Source organism: Corythoichthys intestinalis, chromosome 4, assembly GCF_030265065.1.
Source record: "Corythoichthys intestinalis isolate RoL2023-P3 chromosome 4, ASM3026506v1, whole genome shotgun sequence".
Classification (NCBI taxonomy): domain Eukaryota; kingdom Metazoa; phylum Chordata; class Actinopteri; order Syngnathiformes; family Syngnathidae; genus Corythoichthys; species Corythoichthys intestinalis.
The window spans coordinates 30154775-30176477 of record NC_080398.1 but is presented as its reverse complement, the minus strand read 5'-3'; the positions used below and the strand labels follow the sequence as shown (position 1 = coordinate 30176477).

Below are 21703 nucleotides of genomic sequence, written 5' to 3'. Positions count from 1 at the left end.
CAATTATTAGAAAATGGAAGACATACAAGACATAATCTCCCTCGCTCTGGGGCTCCATGCAAGATCTCACCCCGTGGCGTCGAAATTATACCAAGAACGGTGAGCAAAAATCCCAGAACCACACGGGGGGACCTAGTGAATGACCTACAGAGAGCTGGGACCACAGTAACAAAGGCTACTATCAGTAACACAATGCGCCGCCAGGGACTCAAATCCTGCACTCCCAGACGTGTCCCCCTGCTGAAGCCAGTACACGTCCAGGCCCGTCTGCGGTTCGCTAGAGAGCATTCGGATGATGCAGAAGAGGACTGGGAAAATGTGTTATGGTCAGATGAAACCAAAATAGAACTTTTTGGTAGAACATAGGTTCTCATGTTTGAAGGAGAAAGAATACTGAATTGCATCCGAAGAACACCATACCCACTGTGAAGCATGGGGGTGGAAACATCATGCTTTGGGGCTGTTTTTCTGCAAAGGGACCAGGACGATTGATCTGTATAAAGGAAAGAATGAATGGGGCCATGTATGGAGAGATTTGGAGTGAAAATCTCCTTCCATCAGCAAGGGCATTGAAGATGAGACGTGGCTGGGTCTTTCAGCATGACAATGATCCCAAACACACAACAAGGGCAACAAAGGAGTGGCTTTGTAAGAAGCATTTCATGGTCCTGGAGTGGCTTAGCCAGTCTCCAGATCTCAACCCCCTAGAAAATCTGTGGAGTAGGTTGAAAGTTAGTGTTGCTCAACGACAGCCCCAAAACATCACTGCCCTAGAGGAGATCTGCATGGAGGAATGGGCCAAAATACCAGCAACAGTGGCTGCGTTTCAATCGCGGTTTAAATGAGCCCTCGCTCACTTGCCCTAGCCCAGTACTTCTCAAATGGTGGGGCGATGCCAGGGGGGGCGCGAGTGACCTCGGGGAAAATGCTTTTTTTTTTTTTTTTTTTGCCGTACTAGAATAAAGTGTACTTGCACATCCACTCCGTAGGTGGCAGTGGCGCTCTCATTTTCAAAGTGCGTGCAGTATTTTTGAAGTAAGCAAGAGCACACGGAAGAGACTCATGCAGAGCTGGACTCACGCAGCGACCCGCTGTCTTCTTCGGTTCTCACGTGTCCGGCCGTGAAGTGCCGTTTTCGGCTTGGGATCGTCACGACCACCGCCCTCACCTACGGTTCTCCCTCGGCCGCCGAGAATGCGCTTTTTTCGGGCCGTTTGCCTTTGACTTTTAATATAGTGGGAAATGAGGAAAGACCACTGTTTACTGAGTCTAAAAATGATTATAGCGGAGAAGCCAAATCAGTTAAGATGCCACTTAAAGACATTAGACCTCAATCTCATTGATAAGCCGCTTGATTGTTTTTCAGCGAAAACGTGCCGAATATTGCCAATTGTCACAATCGTCCTGCTTTGTCAGTGTTATATCAGTAAACCAGTGAGCACTGTGGTGAATCAGCGAAAATAAAAACTTTCCTTCTGTCCAAAGACCTTTTTCCCCCCTTCTATTCAGTTTTGTTTTTTTTCGGTCAAATTTTTTGGCATGTTGTCCTGAAGAGTAAATGTATCTAATCAATTTGAATTTGTTATTATTTACTGATTTTATTACATTTTATTTTTCAGTATCAAATGGTCAAAAATGTACCTTGAGTGTATTTTTACAGTTTGGATGTGACTTTTTTTTTATTTTATTTTATTTTTTTTTAACTTCAGGCAAATTGATGCGCGTTAAGTCTTTTCTGTTACAAGCAACACAATGTTAAAAAAGTTATACTTTATTATAAGTTGATCTATGTTACTTTTTTTCTTTAATAGAAAAAAAAGGACACAATGTTAGGCTGAGGCGTACTTATAATAGTAATATAGACGAATGATACTATTTACAGTGGCGGCAGAGAGTTGGGGGGGCTCGAAACATTTACGTCTTCCTTGGGGGGGCGTAACAGAAAATAATTGAGAAGCACTGCCCTAGCCACAGCCCCCAGGGGAATCCCCGCCGCCATCTTAAGGACCGTTCCAATTCCCAAAACAGCGAAGTGAACTTGGTGAGATGGACCCTCAGAGGGCTCAGTGATCGAGTGAAAAACAATGGTCACGCCGTAGCTCCCTGTATCCCACAATGCATTGCAGTGGTACACGGAAAATATGTCTATGCGGTGGTGATAATGAAGCTCAAATACCGTTGGCTGCTGTCTATTTACCACCAAAGAAGAAGAAAATGAATGGAGGAGCCAGCACAGTGTTTGAATGTGATACCAAACTGCCTTTGGAATTGTAAAATTTATCATTGTTGTTAATAAATAAAAATTTAAAAATTAGACTATATGTGGGAGTTATGGCAGGACGCATGCAATAACAGGAGTGCCAAAATAAAATAAAAAATAAATAAACATAAAGAGAAATAAATGGATATAGTCAAAGTGACTTTTTTATTGACTTTCACTTTTGTCAGTAAAGAAAAGGAAAAAACGATGACAATTTTTGTCATTGATGTTTCTATTTCTATTTTGCTTTTAACGAAAGGAATAGTCTGTCAATCAAATGGCGTTGGGAGGGACTGAACCGGGGCCGGATCTATGGGTGGGCCAGGTGTGAGTCGTGCCCACCCAATCAAAATGTCGGTGTTCTGTTATGCATAAAAGATTGATGGGTTTTGTGATTGAATACCTGAGTTTATTGCTTTTACGTCTTATTAGCATCATCTAGTGGACGCCTTAATTTACTGCATCCCATGTGCATTTTATTTGAAAGAAACTGTCACACGGATGTTCAGTAGTTGTTCAGTAGGGAATCACACGACGACGGCCGCAGTCAGTTCGCACCATCTCTGTGACCACTTTGCCTTGAATTTGAGGTTGCATCGCCGGTAGGTATTGTTTAAATGTGTTTAAAAACGTAAATATGTGAATTGTGTGTACTTCAGTGCTAAAAAAGTGAGACAGATTTACTTAGCATGAAACTTGTGATATGCTAATTACCCACGAGTTAGAGGGTCGGCAAAATGGCGTCTCGGGCGCTCTGCTAATTGTTTATTCATATTTTCATATGCAGTTTGCTACAGATAGGGCAGTACATATGCGATTTCATATATTGTGCATAATTTGATTGTGTTGTTTTGTCTGTTTTCTTTAGTTTCACCCTTTTGAGTGTTAATAAACCTGCTTAGACATAGCCACGTCTGTAGAGTCGTTGATACGAGAAAGGTGTTCATAGCCACGACTATCGTGACGGCACAGTCTCTATTTAGCGTCGCATTGGATATAGAGAACGCACGGAGAGTTGGTCTCACCTACTTTTTTATTGCAGGATTAACGGTTACTGTTGGCCGCAACCACGCCGAACAAGCAATCACCAAAACAAGCTGTTTTTCCAACCTCATTTGTTATCCGCGCGCTTCCTCTCTCTCCTCCAGACACATTCTCGCAGTCGGACATCCGGGCATTAATGATGTCACCAGCCACAACAATGCGTCGCCATATTGAAATGGGGGCAAAACACGAGTCACAAGCAGTTGCTCTGTCCTTTATTGAAGTACAAACGCGTTGAACTTTTGTCTTATTTGCGGTCTTTTTTTCCATCGGAATGACTAAAAGTTGCCGTGTTGAGGTTTGTAACACAAGGAAGAGTTCGGAGCCGCATTTGAAGTTCTTTATTCTTCCTCGTGAGAAGAAAAGGACAAGCAAATGGTTGAAAGCAATTAATTAAGGAACAGTAAAACAAGACGGTTCAGTGGACCATTCTCGCCAGTGGGAACCTAAATCCAGGCACATTTACTGTACGTTTGCAGCTGACATTTTATTACTGGTGAGTAAACTTTAATCGATTTTTCTTGCCCCAATTAGCTGCTAGGATTCAATAGACTAAGCATTTTTATTATTACCGTAACTGACAACTTGCAAAGCGTTATTTTTCTTTTGCCATGAACTGCTCTGATCGGTCAATCGGTATATTATTGGCCTGGTGGGAATTGGTTATTTTGCCGTGACGTGTTCACAGCTAAATAACGCTTGGAGGCAAATTACCGGTTACGGCAGAAATGATCACTCCGTATATACTACCAGTTTTCTTAGTTCCTCACAGTACATATTCCACGTAATTGGTAAAGGTCAACTTACTGGGTGACTTTGTGAGGTAGTTGTAGATGTTACCGAACTCCACTGCAGGCAATTCCTTTGGATTGCTTATCCAGCTATCAGCTGCGACTTTGTATGGGCAGATTTGCTGGCCAATACACGCTAATTTTAAGTTGTATCGCCTCCTCGCGTCTGTCGGCAGTGACTCCTGATAATAAGTCATGTTTAAGATGTTTTTAATGAAAAAAAGACGCAAAACACACCTGAAATATATGAATTTCAGGCGTTTGTCTACGGATGTTTACCTGTGTGTGCCCCCATCTCAAAATGGCGACACGTTGCTATGCGAGATGACGTCATCGTGACATCACGCCGACAGTGAGAATGAAAAAAAACAAACAAACAAAAAACAAACCCCCCCAAAATTAATGCAGCCTCAACGGGACACAAGCCAGTGTCCTACTTGCGCCGTTCCGAAGCCTGGAGAAATGCAGAGGGTTAAAAAAAAAGCCCACATTTGGGGTGCCCCCTCAAGTTTTCTTAGTGCCCACCCTGGTGGGTAAACCTAGATCCGGGCCTGGACTGAACTTAAACTTCAAATAGGTAAAATGTATTTGTACAACAAATCTGTTTACAGATTCTAAGGTGTAGACAAATAAATAAGTAAATAATGAAATGCCCAAATAAAATTCTGATAATTCCCAGGTACCAACGTATTGCCGTCAAGCGCGGAATACTTCTTCGGTTTATTGACATGAGTCGCAGTATATTTTGTGCGATGTGGAATAATGATGCCACCAGGGGGTGGCGAGGCCTGGCCACGGCTCCACCCAATGAATTTGTTGGCTACCCCACTAGTCACCCCACTCGCCAGTATAATGTCAGATTGTAGTAGCTGCGGAACTCAAAATTTTGACTGGACTATTATGGACTATGTGCGTTAACACAATATAATAGTATACAATAAACAATATAACACCATCAACAAAAGTATATAAGAAGGTGTGTCTTGAAGTCTTTCTGACAATTTTCTACTGGCCTGTTTAATACTACAACATAATAAAAACCTGAAATTATGGCTTTTAATTTTTGGTGTGCCACCCCAAGGTTTTAAGTGGCCCCATTTGGCCACCCCTATGAAGAATTTCTGGAGGCGCTACTGATTTGAAATAAGCAGTATAGCGCTACTCCAACACCTTGTGGTTGTCCCATGATTTTCTTGCCGTAAGTGAACGAGGGCAGGTGTATTCCATTTACGTCTTTCGCTCCCCCTCCGACCACTTTCCCTCCACCCTCCAAGTGGCGTCAGTGTGACGTCATCGCAAGTGCTCAGGGCAAGTGAGCGAGGGCAACTCAAACCGTGATTGGAACGCAGCCAGTGTGTGAAAAGCTTGCGAAGAGTTACAGAAAACGTTTGGCCTCCGTTATTGCCAACAAAGGGTACATAACAAAGTATTGAGATTAACTTTTGGTATTGACCAAATACTTATTTTCCACCATGATTTGCAAATAAATTCTTTAAAAATCAAACAATGTGATTTTCTAGGGTTTTTTTCCACATTCTGTCCCTCCTGGTTGAGGTTTACCCTTGTTGACAATTACAGGCCTCTCCAATATTTTCAGGAGAACTTGCACAATTAATGGCTGACTAAATACTTATTTGCCCGACTGTACTTTTGATTGTGCTTTAATTGTGAAGTAAGCACTAAAAACAATTGTATTTGAATTCTTTTTGTTTTTTCTACATTTTACCTTTTTTTATTTGTATTTTTGTAATGATTACATGCTTTCAAAAAATCTAAAAAAATTTTGTTCATTTTTTTTCACTCCATATCTTCTTTGCTTTGTTTTTTTTCCCCGAATGATTTGCATGTATTCTTTTGTTTTTCTTCACATACTGACTGAACTCTTGTTTTTGTTTATGTTTTTTTCGATTCTCGGTGCAAGACAGGCAAATCCTTTGTCCTGGCGTGTACGCCAAGCTTGCATGCTTTTTAGTTTCACCGAGATATGATGTGATTTGTTTTTGTTACTCAGGTCAAGCGTGACCCACTTGATGAGAGTGGTCTCATAACATGGTCTTCTTCTTTTGCACTAAGTTTAGTTTTTGTAGAGAAGTGTATTTTGCTGAGGTGGTCTTTCTGCGTTGTTCCTCTTCCTGTCTATTGTCATGTCGATGATGTCATTGTTCCATGCACTCTAAAAGCATGATAATAATTGTATTAGTTTGATTAAATAAAAATTGAAGATAACGAAATGAAAACAGAAGTCAAGTTGCTATTCGGAGACAATTGTTCCAATTTATTGCTTTGGAAATTTGAAGGATGCAAGTGTCCCTTTGGAATTGTTCACTGGGTCTTAACAGTTTGAATTTAATTTTAAAGCAACAGTGTGAGGATGACTCATGCCTGGCTGTCACATGGCCTTGGAAACTCACCACACGCGCGAATGTTAATCTTAATCATACTGTCCCTACTTAATATAAAAGAATCTTGATACAAGAATCAACATGCTATACAGGAGTGTGTATTGAAATTCCAAACACATCACAACAATAATGCATGATAATGAGGTGGAAGGGAATTGTGCAACTGCCCTTCATCCTAAATCTACTTCCTGTTCTTGACCGGTCTTGACGGAAGACGGAGTCATCCGCATGTGGACGCGGCCGTTGCACGCATGTGGCCCCTGCTCTTTGGTGAGTGCCAAATTATCATTTATAGCAATGTTTTTTTTTGTTAAAATAGGCAGGAATTGCAATGTATTTTATTGTATGTGTGGTATGTAAGGAGGAGAAAATGCTCTGTTTTTCCCTCTGAAAACACAAGCCCAAACATGCTGTATTTATTTGTTGTAATCCCAGCATTGTCAGTTAAAATGACAGTTTAACAAATTTGTAATTTTATTTGAGTATTTTTTTATTTTTATGTTTTTTTCAGGCTAAATCATTCTATGGATATACAGTGGTATGAAAAGGTATCTTAACCTTTTGGAATTTCTCACAATTTCTCTGCATAAAATCACCATCTAATGTGATCTGCTTTTTCTGATTTCAAAATCACACAGATTAAAAAATAGCATCTGCTTTAACTAAACCTCCCCTCTTGGCAGCATTAACTTCAACCAGACGCTTCCTGTAGCTGCAGATCAGTCTGGCCCATCGATCATGACTAATCTTGGTCCATTCTTCTCTATAAAACTGCTGAAGTTTAGCCAGAATCCTGGGATGTCTTGCATGAATCGCTGTCCTTAAGTCATGCTCAGTCACCTCAAGTCTGGACTTTGACTTGGACACTCCAGAACGTGTATTTTGTTTTTCAGAAACTATTTTGAAGTTGATTCACTTCTGTGGTTTGGATCATTGTCTTGTATCAGCATCCATCCTCTTTTTAGCTTCAACTGTCTGACAGACGGCCTCAGGTTTTCTTGCAAAACATCCTGATAAACTTTTAAATTCATTAATCAGTTAATGATTGAAGTTGTCCAGGCCCTGAGGTAGCAAAACAGCCCAAAATTCTGATGCTCCCTCCACCATACTTCACGGTGGGGATGAGGTGTTGATGTTGGTGAGCTGTTCCATTTTTCTCCATACATGACATTGTGTGTTACTCCCAAACAATTCAACTTTGGTTTCATCAGTCCACAAAATATTTTGCCAAAACTTCTGTGGAGTGTCCAAGTGCCTTTTTGCGAACATTAAACGTGCAACAATGTGTTTTTTTAGACAGCAGTGGCTTCCTCCGTGGAGTCCTCCCATGAACACCATTGGTGGCCATAGTTTTACATATAGTTGATGTATGCACAGAGATATTGGACAGTGCCAGTGAGTTCTGTAAGTCTTTAGCAGACATGCTAGGGTTCTTTTTTTACCTCTCTGAGTATTCTGCGCTGAACTCTTGGCATCATCTATGGTGGACGGACACTCCTTGGGAGAGAAGCAACAGTGACAAACTCCATTTGTAAACAACTTCTCTGACTGTCAATTGATGAAATTCCAAACTTTTAGAGATGGTTGTGTATCCTTTCCCAGCTTTATACAAATCAACAATCCTTGATCACAGGTCTTCAGACAACTATTTTGACCGAGCCATGATGCACATCAGGCAATTATTCTCATCAAGACATTTCTTACCAGGTGTGCATTTTATAGTGGGCAGAGCAGCTTTAAACCACTCATCAGTGATTCGGCACACACCCAACTTAAAATGTTTGGTAAAAATTTTTCAATTGCTCTTTAAGTCGCCTTAGGCAGAGGGTTCACTTACTTATTTCCCCCCTTCTGTCATTGTTTGCATGCTATCCTCATTAAAATATGAAAACCTATAAATGTTTGTGTGGTTTTAGTTAAAGGAGATAGCTTTTTAATCTGTGTGATTTTGACAAAGATCGATTGCATTTGATGGTGATTTTGTGCAGAAATGCAAGAAATTCCAAAAGGTTCAGATACTTTTTCATACAATTGTATATTACTTTTTTTATATATAAATCCAAGCCACTATTGTCATTATTATTAATATTAGAAGCTATAATTGTTGTTGGTGGTAAATAATCACAAAAAACAAATATTTAAAAATAACACATATCTTTTGTCTTACCTTTTTTTTTTCACTTTTGTTTATAATTTTAAAAATTTACCAGTAATACTTTATATCATACTGTTATACAGTATGTATTATAGGTTAATATACGTTAATCTATTATTGCAATAGCAAAAAAAAGTGAATTACTTTTATTGTTTTTTTTAACTTCTATTATTGTTATTATTCAATGATAAAAAGTAACTACAAATATAAGTATATTTGAAATTATTTCAAAATAATACTTATTATTTATAAAATTCTTTAAATTATTTTTAATAATTGTTATTGATTTGTATTATAAATATGTAATTTATATCATTTGTAATCATAATATGCTTTACGGTAAACATGAATAAGAATCATATTTAGAATTAAATACTGGTAAAAATAAACGATATTTCTGGAGCACTTTTTTATACTTTCGTTTGTATTTTCAAAAACAACTTCATTTACATGCTTTTTTTTATGTAATATTGTTTAATAATATTGTAATTGCATAAACATATTTGTATATTGTTCTTGTGCTCTTGTATATACGAGTATATGCTTTACAGAACAAGCGTTATACATATACAGTGGGGCAAATAAGTATTTAGTCAACCACTAATTGTGCAAGTTCTCATACTTGAAAGTATTAGAGAGGCCTGTAATTGTCAACATGGGTAAACCTCAACCATGAGAGACAGAATGTGTAAAAAAAAAAATCAGTCGTCCTGGTCCCTTTGCAGAAAAACAGCCCCAAAGCATGATGTTTCCGCCCCCATGCTTCACAGTAGGTATGGTGTTCTTCGGATGCAATTCAGTATTCTTTCTCCTCCAAACACGAGAACCTGTGTTTCTACCAAAAAGTTCTATTTTGGTTTCATCTGACCATAACACATTCTCCCAGTCCTCTTCTGGATCATCCAAATGCTCTCTAGCGAACCGCAGACGGGCCTGGATGTGTACTGGCTTCAGCAGGGGGACACGTCTGGCAGTGCAGGATTTGAGTCCCTGGTGGCGCATTGTGTTACTGATAGTAGCCTTTGTTACTGTGGTCCCAGCTCTCTGTAGGTCATTCACTAGGTCCCCCCGTGTGGTTCTGGCATTTTTGCTCACCGTTTTTGTTATCATTTTGACACCACGGGGTGAGATCTTGCATGGAGCCCCAGATCGAGGGAGATTATCAGTGGTCTTGTATGTCTTCCATTTTCTAATAATTGCTCGCACAGTTGATTTCTTCACACCAAGCGTTTTATCTATTGCAGATTCAGTCTTCCCAGCCTGGTGCAGGTCTACAATTTTGTCTCTGGTGTCCTTCGACAGCTCTTTGGTCTTGGCCATAGTGGAGTTTGGAGTGTGACTGACTGAGATTGTGGACAGGTGTATTTTATACCGATAATGAGTTAAAACAGGTGCCATTAATAGAGGTAACGAGTGGAGCCTTGTTAGACCTCGTTAGAAGACGTTAGACCTCTTTGACAGCCAGAAATCTTGCTTGGTTTTAGGTGACCAAATACTTATTTCCCACTCTAATTTGGAAATAAATTATTTAAAAACCAAACAATGTGATTTTCTGTTTTTTTTTCCCCCACATTCTGTCTCTCATGGTTGAGGTTTACCCATGTTGACAATTACAGCAGACCTGTTAAGTTTCACGATTTGGTCGGGAGACTCCCGATTTTGACCCCAATGCTCACGCCTCACGATTAGAAAGCCAAATCTCCCGATTTTCCAAAAATGTCAATTTTTTTTTTTTTTTTACATTTTTGTTTGTCACCGTTTTGTAACGATACCATTCGGCCCGATTCGGAAAGTGACCAATAACGAATAGCCTGGCCGTCTCCGACTTCCCTGCCCTCCCTCCCCTTCAGAGCTGGAAGAGCCCAACCAAACATCTGACAGGGAGGGAAGAGGCGAAGCACCATCGACTTCCCAAGATGCTGGCACTAATAAACCGGCTTTTAGACTGGTTCAAGTCTTTATTTTGGAAGTAAGAGATGGAGCTGACCCTGGTCGGCCTCCAGTATTCGGGAAAAACGACGTTCGTCAACGTAATTGCCGTAAGTCTTACCTGCCAGCGATAGCTAACTAGCCTAATGCTAATAGCATTAGAGCTAATGATGGGAGAACGATGACGAGGAAGAAGTCGCTGCTTTACTCTGTGTTTTCGTGGATCAAACATCATGGAATATTAAACCACTGCGGTCCTACCCCCACAATATATGAATTTAAGGGAGAAAGCGTATCGTTACTTACTTGAAGTTTAATCATTTAGATTCGCTATTATGCTAAAGCTAAAGTGTATACTGTACACTTTATTACATTATATCATTATTACTGTGCTGAAACAAAAAATATAAAGTTTCAATTCTAGGTTAAAATTCAATTAAAAAACTGCCACGACAAAGATACTTTTAAAAACAAATATGATTAATTTTCTAAATGATGTAATTAATGTTTTTAATCTTGCTGATTTAGTCTGACGAAACCCTAATTGGAGTGATGGTTGATGAGATGAAGAGGCTGCTGAGGAAGCTGATGTCCAAATTTGTGCAAATGGATGTGATCAGGAAAGCTGAGGATATCCTAGATGTTGATTACACGAACAAAGAGAACTGGCATGACACAGGCAACATAGCAGTATCACATGATGCCAGACAATACATGGAGCAAGTTGAAGACTATCTCTGATGCCACCAAAAAGAGGTTCTTTGACAGTGTAGTTAATTTTCACACAAGTGTTGTGACCAAAATGAACTTGAAAAAAAATGGTTGCATTTTGTCTTAGTGATTGTCGCGCGCGCGCGTCATCGGGGTTGGCAAACAGAAATCTCCCTATTTGCAATTTCTACAACTTAACAGGTATGTTGCAGGCCTCTCTAATCTTTTCAAGTAGGAGAACTCGCACAATTGGTGGTTGACTAAATACTTTTTTGCCCCACTGTAGAAGTGATTATTTTATGTCATTATACCATGTGATGTGCATCCAAACAGCAGCCTTATGCGCGGGGCTGCAGGCCTCAACGCTGGAACCCTCCATACCTAACCGAGTGCTGACTGTGGTGGGCTCATGTGCTCTCATCCCCTGCTCCTTCACTTCCCCTTCAACGTCGGGAAGCAAACGCTCTGAGGTGGACGTGCGCTTGCGCCTGCGAGGTCGCCGCCGACTCTCCTTCTTCCCTACTTCCTGTGTGGCCTTCAACAGCGAAGAGGCGGAGGACATCGACGATGATTTCCAAGGACGCGTGTCGCTGTCGGGTTCGGTGACTGATGGCGACTGCTCAATGAAGATGGAAGGGATCAGCATGGAGGACGCAAAGACTTATGAAGTGGCTTTAAAGGGGACTGGAGAATCTAATTGGGGGAGGGCTAAATCTTTCAGTCTGGACGTTGTGGGTGAGTGGGACTCAACTCACTTAGGTAGCAATTGAAATAAAGTTTTATTAGTATAAACCATAAAAATGACAGATGTTGCCTTCCCCGGCAGACACCCCCGATGCTCCTGTTATCAGCGGCGTGTCGTCAGCAGCGGAGGGTCAGGTGGTCACCTTCAACTGCAGTGTTCGCTTCCAGTGCCCCACCGGGCCCCCGACTTTGCGTTGGAAGTGGGAAAGAGGGGTGCATCCGGTGGGGGACCAGGAAGTGCGGACCCTCTACGAACAAGATCGCCAACTGCTGCTGCAGTCATCGTTCACATTCAGGGTGACACGGCAGGTGAAGGCGGGACTACGATGTGAGCTCAGCTACCCCACAGCCAATTTGGTGGCCGCCGTCAAGGATCTGCGTGTTACATGTAAGCCAGTCACGGTTTTATTGGTGTTTTAATATTGCCATGGTCGCCATTGTGACATTTTTTGACAGATTTTTCATAATCAATCCATCCAATACATTTAGACTTTTTTTTGTTTCATTTTAGGGGCAGTTCGAGAAGTGCCCCATCATGACTCACATTGCAAAAACCCTGTTTAATACATTTTTCATTTTTAAATCATTAGCTGACATTGAAGGTGAACAATGTCCAATCCATTTAGGATAATTTAATGTCAGGGGCAAGTTGGGAAGTGCTTGCTAAGGTTTACATGGTGAAAAATGCCTGTTTGTTTGACAACTTTTCATAATTAACTCATCTAGTGCTGCAACGATTAATCGATTAACTCGAGTATTCGATTAGAAAAAAAGATTCGAATTAAATTTTGCTGCTTCGAGTATTCGTTTAATTAAAGTGGCGTTGTAATGGATTGTTTTTGAAAGTGTTTGCATTTAGTTTCATTGATTTGGGTGGATACACTGCCCTCTAGTCTGCCTCATCTTACATGGCCAAATCCAGCTGCTCCCTGTTAAGACCAACATAAGCTAGGTTTTTGTTTGAGCTAATGTTTTTTAATGCATTTGTAATTTAGTTTAAAGGTATATTTACCATTTTTTGGTGGGAATATGTGTCTGAACCATTTGTTAACAGCATTGTAAAAAAAGAAAAAAAAAAAGGTGGTATTTTATAGCATTTAAGCTAGTGGATTTTTGCTATGTAAATTAGCCAATTGTTCTTTTGTCGTACATTTTCTTTTTCCGTTTGAGGCCCAGCTCAGGTATTTTGATTTTTCCATGTTTATCCAATGACTCAATTATTCGAACTAGTTCATTGATTAATCGACTACTAAAATAATCAATAGCTGCAGCCCTAGTGTTTATTAAGCAAAATGAAATTTTTAGGTATAAATAAAATTTAGAAGTTTTTGAGTGAAAACAGTAAAAAAGTTTTTTTGTCACTTCTGAGAGGCAATTTTTGGCTGTTTTCAACGATGTACATCGAAAATAAAGACATTGATTCACTGAAAATGGTTCAATATTAGATGAAATGTCTTGTTTTCTCGTGTATATTTATAATTGCTCCTTACCTAAAAAAATGTTTTATCCGATTACTCGATTAATCGTTAGAATTTTCAGTCGAATACTCGATTACTAAAATATTCGATAGCTGCAGCCCTAAACGACTGACCTTGATGCCGATAGACTTCAAATACGATAGGACTTTTTTATGTTAGGAAGTGCCACCCCATGGTTGCCGTGCCCTGTGTGTTTGATAATTTTTCATATTTCAAGAAATAGACAACAGTAAGTAAAAAGTATTCAATTGATCTTGACTTTTTATGTTGGGCAGTGTCCCACTCAGGTTGCAATGGCAAAAAAAAGACCTATTCGTTTGGCAATTTGTATTTAACTCATGAGCATCCATTGGCAGTTACAGAGGTCTAATCCATTTTGTCTTTTTATGTTAGGGGCAAGGTGAGAAGTGCCCCGCCAGCAATGTTGTGATGGTGAAAGAGGCCAGTTTTTCATATTTAACTCATTGGTTGTCATTGGCAGTGATAGACATCCAATTCATTTCGACTTTTTAATGTCAGGGGCAAGTCGGGAAGTGCCCCACCAATGTTGCCATAGAGAAAAATGCCTATTACAGTGATCCCTCGCTACTTCACGCTTCAAACTTCGTGCCGTCAGTCCATCGTGGATTTTTTTTTTCAATTAAAAAAAAGATAAATAAATACAAATGAGCTGTCCCGAGCCGATCGCATAGTCTCACGTTCCTTCCCTTCCTCCCTCTCCCTGCTCTTTGTTCATCAGAGAGTGAACTGGAGTTGCTTATTAAAGTAAACATTGATTGACAGAGGGCCACATGCGTCAATCGTTTAACTTGTTAAACAGCTGCTGTGGCAACTCAGTGTGTGTAAGTGAGCAGCTGGAGCGGATTTGAGTGAACACTCAATGAAGCATTTAATAAAGACAAGCATTTTTCCCCCCCTTTTTTAATGGATTGGCATCTACTTTTTTTCTTGTTTAAAAATAATTCTGTGGGACAGTAACATGTTTCAAACTTAATTATTACATTTAAATTGCCCTACCTGCTAATGTCCCCGGAGGGGGGCGTGCTTGGCGCCAGAAGCGAGAGCCCGCTTGGGGCTCGCCCTCCCGCCTCACTAAGTAAGTAGAAAAACGATATGAGTAGTGGTATTTCACCGGCGGGGCCACGGCGCGGGGCCGGGGGTTCAGGAAGTGCCCCACAAAGGTTGCCATGGTGAAAAAAATGACATAATTTATTCACATTTTACTCCTGATTATTTATTTTAAAACTCATACTTGAATATTTGTCCCAAAAAAAGCATTTAATTTGTTGATTTTGTATTTTCATCACCCCCAAAACTAAGAAAATAAATGTTTGTGGCTAATATAAAAAAATCTCAGTTTTTAATTTATATTAGGGCTGTCAATCGATTAAAATTTTTAAAAGAAGTAATTACAGCTTAAAAATTAATTAATCGTAATTAATCGCAATTAATCGCAATTCAAACCATCTATAAAATATGCCATATTTTTCTGTAAATTATTGTTGGAATGGAAAGATAAGACACAAGATGGATATATACATTCAACATACTGTACTTAAGGACTGTATTTGTTTATTATAACAATAAATCAACAAGATGGCATTAACATTATTAACATTCTGTTAAAGCGATCCATGGATAGAGGGACTTGTAGTTCTTAAAAGAAAAATGTCAGTACAAGTTATAGAAATTTTATATTAAAACCCCCCTTAATGTTTTCGCTTTAATAAAATTTGTAAAATTTTCAATCAAAAAATAAACTAGTAGCCCGCCATCGTTGATGTCAATAATTACTTACACAATGCTCATGGGTGCTGAAGCCTATAAAATCAGTCGCACCCAAGCGCCAGCGGAGGGCGGCAAAACTCCATAAAACACAACAAGTAAGCGTTTCACTGTACTGTCATTTAAATCTGTCTGAGCGGGGCATCTACGTTAATTGCGTCAACTATTTTAACGTGATTAATTTTAAAAAATTAACGCCCGTTAACGCGATAATTTTGACAGCCCTAATTTATATATAATATATATTAAAAAATTTACATTTAAAAACATTTAAATGCTTTACAGCTGTTATGTAGTGATGATTTTTTATTTAACTTTGGGGCAAGAGTTACTCAGCCCTATAGACCCTACCCACCGACGTCACAAAACCACGTGCTCGCTGTATGGTTCCGCCCACTTGTCCGTCATTTTGTCTCTGTATTAGCATTGGTTTCAATTGATCGAGGAATTTAAAATGCATTTCATGGAAGACCCGGTGCTTTCTGATGCCGTAAACTCACTGGATGTGTTGCATAAAAGGCGTTATGTGGAAAAGCTTCGTTCTATACAGTCGCCAGATCCATATTTGATGCCCAAATCGATGTTTTTCGACCCACTGTCTTCGCCCTGTCTGCCTGACATCTGCTACGCTGATATTTACAATTATCTTGTCCACACAAAATCAGCCTATTCTCACGAAAATTTGAAAAACTTCAAGAGCTTGGAGGCTTATAAATACTTCGTTGCTGGTTGGGTGAAAGAGGTCCTCGTTCACGAAAATTTGGCAGGAATCTATCTTGTGCTTGGAAAGGTGAGTTACGAAATTTTCAATTCAAAATCTTTTGTTATTGCTAACATCCACTGTCAAGTCTAATGTATTTCATGTCGTTTGTCAATGGAGTTAAGGCTTTTAATGTTTATATGGTTTAGCGATAGCACTCTCACTACACACATACGTGTATGTTGTCGGCGATTAGCCTAGCAATGATCTTAATTGTGGTTATTTGTCAGCCCAAAACCCTCTAAGTATAACTTAAATGCATCTTACCGGATATAAAATGACTACTACATAGTCTGTGGTGATTTTTTGGTGCCCAGTTTTCACGTCGAATTGCAGCCGTCCATTTCGCTCTCCTCTTTGGATCCCTCGGAATACGGTAAAACTTCAAGTCTCTCCTTCCATCTTCTCTGTTAGTGCAACCAACAGCCACACACGCCTTCACCATTTTGATTATTAATGTTAAGCAGCAGAAAAACACGCCGTAAATAGGAGGAATGTACGTAGCCGTAACAGGTTAACACTATGTTTTGACGGACAATTGGGCGGTACCATTCAAGAGAGCGGAGTTGTGACGTCACGTGGGTAGGGTCTATACGGCAGAGTTATTTTGCCTAGCAACATCTATTTACAACATGACCAACACATAGAAAAAATCCATTTCCCTCTCTGCAGTCCCACCAAAAGAGGTGAAAGTGCAGGTGCAGACCCTGACAGTGCAGGAAGGGGGCAGCGTCCTGCTGGCCTGCTCGTGCAAAGCCGACCCGCCGGTGTCCGAGTACCACTGGTCCTACCGCCAGCATGGGCACACAGTCCACCTACAACAGCGCACGCACAGCATCCGCCTGTACAACGTGACGCGGGACATGGCAGTCCACTGCATGGCCGAAAACTCGGTGGGACGCGCCCAGTCACGGGCCACCGTCCTCAACGTTCAATGTATGTAATTTTCACTGCAAATAAATGTAAATAAGTAATTCCGTCCTGCCTATTCTGCCTAGCAACAAGTAAACACAAGAGGTCATTTGTCCCTAGATAAGCCTGTCATCGAGCGCCACTTGTCAATTTGCATGATGAATGACGGGGAGCTGAGCTGCGTCTGCTCGGCGCGGTCCAACCCGCGTCCCGCCATCAGCTGGAGTGTCAATGGTACCACGCTGCCGAGGGGTTACAATGCGTCCCTCTCAGCCGACGCCCTCACGGCCACTCTACGGGGTCGCACGGACGGTGGGGAGCAGACGGTCACCTGCTCGGCCCGCAACGTGCTTGGGAACGACTCCATGATTCTGTTCCAGCGACAAGGAGAGGGCGGTGAGTTCACGTACACATTACTAGTTAAGAGGAAGTAGTCGGAAAAGTCTCATCAATGTCATTGCAATACTTGGTTCTTTTTTTTTTTACTGTAAATAAAAAAAATATTCATTTCCAGTTTTTAACATTTATGATTACCGTATTTTTTAGACTATAAATCACACCCTAGTATAAGTCGCACCTGCCAAAAAGTGTGCAATGAAAAGGAAAAAAAAACATGTATAGGTCGCACTGGAGTATACAGTGCTGCTCAAAAGTTTGTGAACCCCCTCAACATTTTGGAATTTTCTATTATTTCAACCTGATTTCCTAATCAATCAATTCAGTAGTTTTTTTTTGTTTTTTTAACAGTTGTGTTGTCGAGACTAAATTAAAAAGAGTTTTCATCAACTGATGTAGGTGCAAAATTGAACTGTTTGGTCACAACCAAAACCGCCATGTCTGGCGAAAAGTCAACACTGCATACCACCAAAAGATCCTTCTCCCAACAGTGAAGCATGGAGGTGGGAATGTCAAGATCTGGGCTTGCTTTTCATCCTCAGGACCTGGACAACTCCACATAGTCCAGGGAATCATGAATTCTGAGGAATATTGTCAAATCCTAGAACATAACCTGACGCCATCTGTTTTGAAGTTAAAGCTTGGCAGAAGGTGGATCATGCAACATGATAATGATCCAAAGCATTCCAGCAATACAACCAAGGAATGGCTGAAAAAGAAGAAGATTCGTGTTCTGGACTGGCCCAGTCAAAGTCCTGACCTAAATCCCATTGAAATGCTGTGGCGGGACCTGAAGCGAGCAGTTCATGCCAGACGCCCATCAAACCTCTCTCAACTGACTGCGTTCTGCAAGGAAGAATGGGCAAAAATCCCCCAAAGTAGATGTGAGAGGCTGATTAGTCACTACAGAAACCGTTTGGTTGAGGTAATCTCTGCAAAAGGAGGCGCAATATCCTATTAACTGAAGGGGTTCACATACTTTTGCACACATGATATCTGAGTTTTTCTTAAATCAACCACTTTTGTTAAATAAAGAATGACAATATAACTATTTCTTTTGTTTCAGTCCATTATTTGGAATGTCAGTATTGTGGATTTGGGTATAACTTAACATTTAATAAGGTTATTTTAGTTTTTTTTACAAAAAATCTGACCATCGCTGTGGGGTTCACAAACTTTCGAGCAGCACTGTAAGTCTCATTTTGGGGGGAAATTTATTTGATAGAATCCAGCACCAGAAACAGACATGTGAGCTTGAAAGGCAATTTAAAATAAAAATACAGTAGAGAACCAAAGGGTGAATAAGTGTACGGTATGCTAACATGACGCATAAACAACGAACTGCCGAACTGCCTGGAATGTTAATGTCTCTTACAGCTACAAATCAAGTAGAAATCTTGGTGTAATTATTGACTCAGACCTAAAATTTGATAGCTATCTAAAGTCCGTCACTAAATCTGTTTATTACCACCTAAAAAATATCCCCAGAAATAAGGGGCTTCTCACTAAACAAGACATGGAAAAACTAATGCATGCATTCATTTTCAGTAGATTGGACTATTCTAACGGTATATGTACAGGTCTTGATAAAAAATCAGTCAGGAAGCTGCAGCTCCTCCAGAATGCTGCTGCCAGAGTCCTTACAAATACAAGGAAACAGGATCACACAGGTTTTGAAATCGTTACACTGGCTTCCAGTGAGTCAAAGGATAAACTATAAAATACTACTGTTCGTCTACAAAACACTAAATGGCTTTGGACCAAAATACATGCTTGATTTGTTGGATCCCTATGAAGCATCTCGACCCCTAAGGTCGTCTGGAACCAGTCTCCTGTATCTTCCAAGAACAAGAACCAAGCAGGGTGAGGCAGCATTTAGTTATTATGCTCCTCACCTCTAAAATAAGTTCCCTGAGGGTCTGAAGTGTGCTCAAACTGTTAGTTCCTCTGAATCAGGGCTAAAAACGCTTTTGTTTATCACAGAATATCCATAACTCTCTACACATTTCAAATTTCAAGCTATTTGTTTTTGATTCATTTTATGCATAATTTTATTTCCTCTTTCAATTGTCTTTGTTTTAACTTTCTTTTGATGTAATGTGATTTTTATGAATCATTTTATCTCTGCTCGTGGATCTTCATGTGATGGAAAGCACTTTGAATTGCCTTGTGTTGAATTGTGCTATACAAATAAATTTACCTTGCCTCAATGTAACATAGCTATGGATAGTTATTCAGATAAATATAGCATAAAGAACATGCTAACAAGCAACAATGATATAATAATCTGTTAATAATTTCATACTTAAATCGCTCCAGAGTATGAGATACTCTCTCCGACAAACAATGAAAAAAATACTGACTTATAGTCTGGAAAATACATTCATTTTTTGAGTATTGAAACATAATGTTTTGTTTTGGGTAAAGTCTACCAATTAAATCCTTGCCATGCTATTATTTTCCAAATATTTTCCGCACTTTTAGGCGCGTCAGAGTATAAGGCGCACCTTCAATGAATGTCCTATTTTAAAACTGTTTTCATATGCAGGGTGCAGCGTATTATAAGGCGTAGTAGTAGTGGTTGGGGTTGCGTTATGCATCCCCTAGATAGAGCTGTGCTAAAAGGAATGTGATGCCGTGATTAACCAATATTGATCCATATACTGTACATTCAATTCAAGTACACTCAAAAGACTTTTTTCGTGCAGACTTCTGGCTTCTGCCATGGCTCTTGATCCCTGCCATCACCGTCATCTTGTTCACCATCTCGCTGACCGTGATCGTTATCATCTGCTGCTGTCGAAAGAAGTCGAGCAAGTAAGTCGTTAACTTGAGCATTCTCTTAGATTTGGAGTACATGCTTTGATGTCTTGTACATGTCCTTCCTGTCAGACGCATGCTGAGTGAACGTCTTGCCGGAGTTGGACCCTGCCAGACCCGCATGCCGGTCTACATCAACTGCTCGGAGGTCAGTCACGTGTACACCAACGGAAGTTATCAGCTACTCTACCAGAACTGCACGCCGCGCTTCGTTCGGAACAAACAGGTACACAGGTGTTCTGCAATTCCTTCCTACGCGGTGAGACCTTCCCTCTCTTTGGCACCGTTCGGCCACATTTCTCCAGTCCAAGTCGATGTCTCGCTCGCTCGTAGCGTATAGATTGATGTCATCCATGTGGAAGAGGTGACTGTTTGTGGCCCCATTGTTCAGTCGGTATCCATATTCAGTCTTGTTGATCAATAGGCTGAGGGGGTTCAAGCCTATGCAGAACAGCAGTGAGGATAGGGCATCTCCTTGTTACAGTGGGGCAAATAAGTATTTAGTCAACCACAAATTGTGCAAGTTCTCCTACTTGAAAAGATTAGAGAGGCCTGTAATTGTCAACATGGGTAAACCTGGGTAAATCTATTTCCAAATTAGAGTGGAAAATAAGTATTTGGTCACCTACAAACAAGCAAGATTTCTGGCTGTCAAAGAGGTCTAACTTCTTCTGACGAGGTCTAACGAGGTCTAACATGGCTTCACTCGTTACTAGGCCTGTCGCGATAACAAATTTTAGTGAGCGATAAATTATCTCATAAATTATTGTGATATGCGATATTATTGCGGCAATAGAGTGGCACAAGGAAGCTGAACTTTAAACAGCGCTGTCAAGCACGTCTGCCACACATCTGCCGCAAGCGCGTGTGTCACGCGCGCACGCATGCACAGGAGGCGATAAATTGCACCAGGAAAATTACCGTCTTCATTTTTACATACTGCGCGATAAATGGAATGAAGAAGGTCTAACGAGGCTCCACTCGTTACCTATATTAATGGCACCTGTTTTAACTCAGTATCGGTTTAACAGAAACCTGTCCACAACTTCAGTCAGTCACACTTCAAACTCCACTATGGCCAAGACCAAAGAGCTGTCGAAGGACACCAGAGACAAAATTGTAGACCTGCACCAGGCTGGGAAGAATGAATCTGCAATAGGTAAAACGCTTGGTGTAAAGAAATCAACCGTAGGAGCAATTATTAGAAAATGGAGAACATACAAGACCACTGATCATCTCCCTCGATCTGGGGCTGCATGCAAGATCTCACCCTGTGGCGTCAAAATGATAACAAGAACGGTGAGCAAAAATCCCAGAACCACACGGGGGGGGGGCTAGTGAATGACCTACAGAGAGCTGGGACCACAGTAACAAAGGCTACTATCAGTAACAAAATGCGCCGCCAGGGACTCAAATCCTGCACATCTCCTGAACATCTCGCCATGTTTTGAGAGATTTTGAGTGAAAATCTCCTTCAATCAGCAAGGGAATTGAAGATGAGACATGCCTGGGTCTT

The 21703-nt window shown here is 40.5% G+C and overlaps 1 protein-coding gene across 4 annotated transcripts in view; it reads left to right on the top strand.

Annotated features, from left to right (window-relative positions):
- The window catches only part of LOC130915406 (sialoadhesin), a 32078-nt gene that overhangs the window by 7823 nt on the left and 2552 nt on the right, over positions 1-21703 (top strand). Inside the window, exons 1-9 of one of the 4 annotated variants that reach the window (XM_057835398.1) lie at positions 9975-10691; positions 11110-11337; positions 11420-11493; positions 11626-12027; positions 12119-12424; positions 16732-16995; positions 17092-17367; positions 20076-20184; positions 20260-20413. In XM_057835398.1, coding sequence (XP_057691381.1) covers positions 11279-11337; positions 11420-11493; positions 11626-12027; positions 12119-12424; positions 16732-16995; positions 17092-17367; positions 20076-20184; positions 20260-20413 — 1644 coding nt within the window. In that variant the 5' untranslated portion in view covers positions 9975-10691; positions 11110-11278. Of the gene's footprint in view, positions 1-1016; positions 1025-2726; positions 2863-6711; positions 6768-9974; positions 10692-11109; positions 11338-11419; positions 11494-11625; positions 12028-12118; positions 12425-16731; positions 16996-17091; positions 17368-20075; positions 20185-20259; positions 20414-21703 lie in introns of those variants that run through there. The other 3 variants (XM_057835401.1, XM_057835397.1, XM_057835400.1) reach the window with 3 other exon arrangements.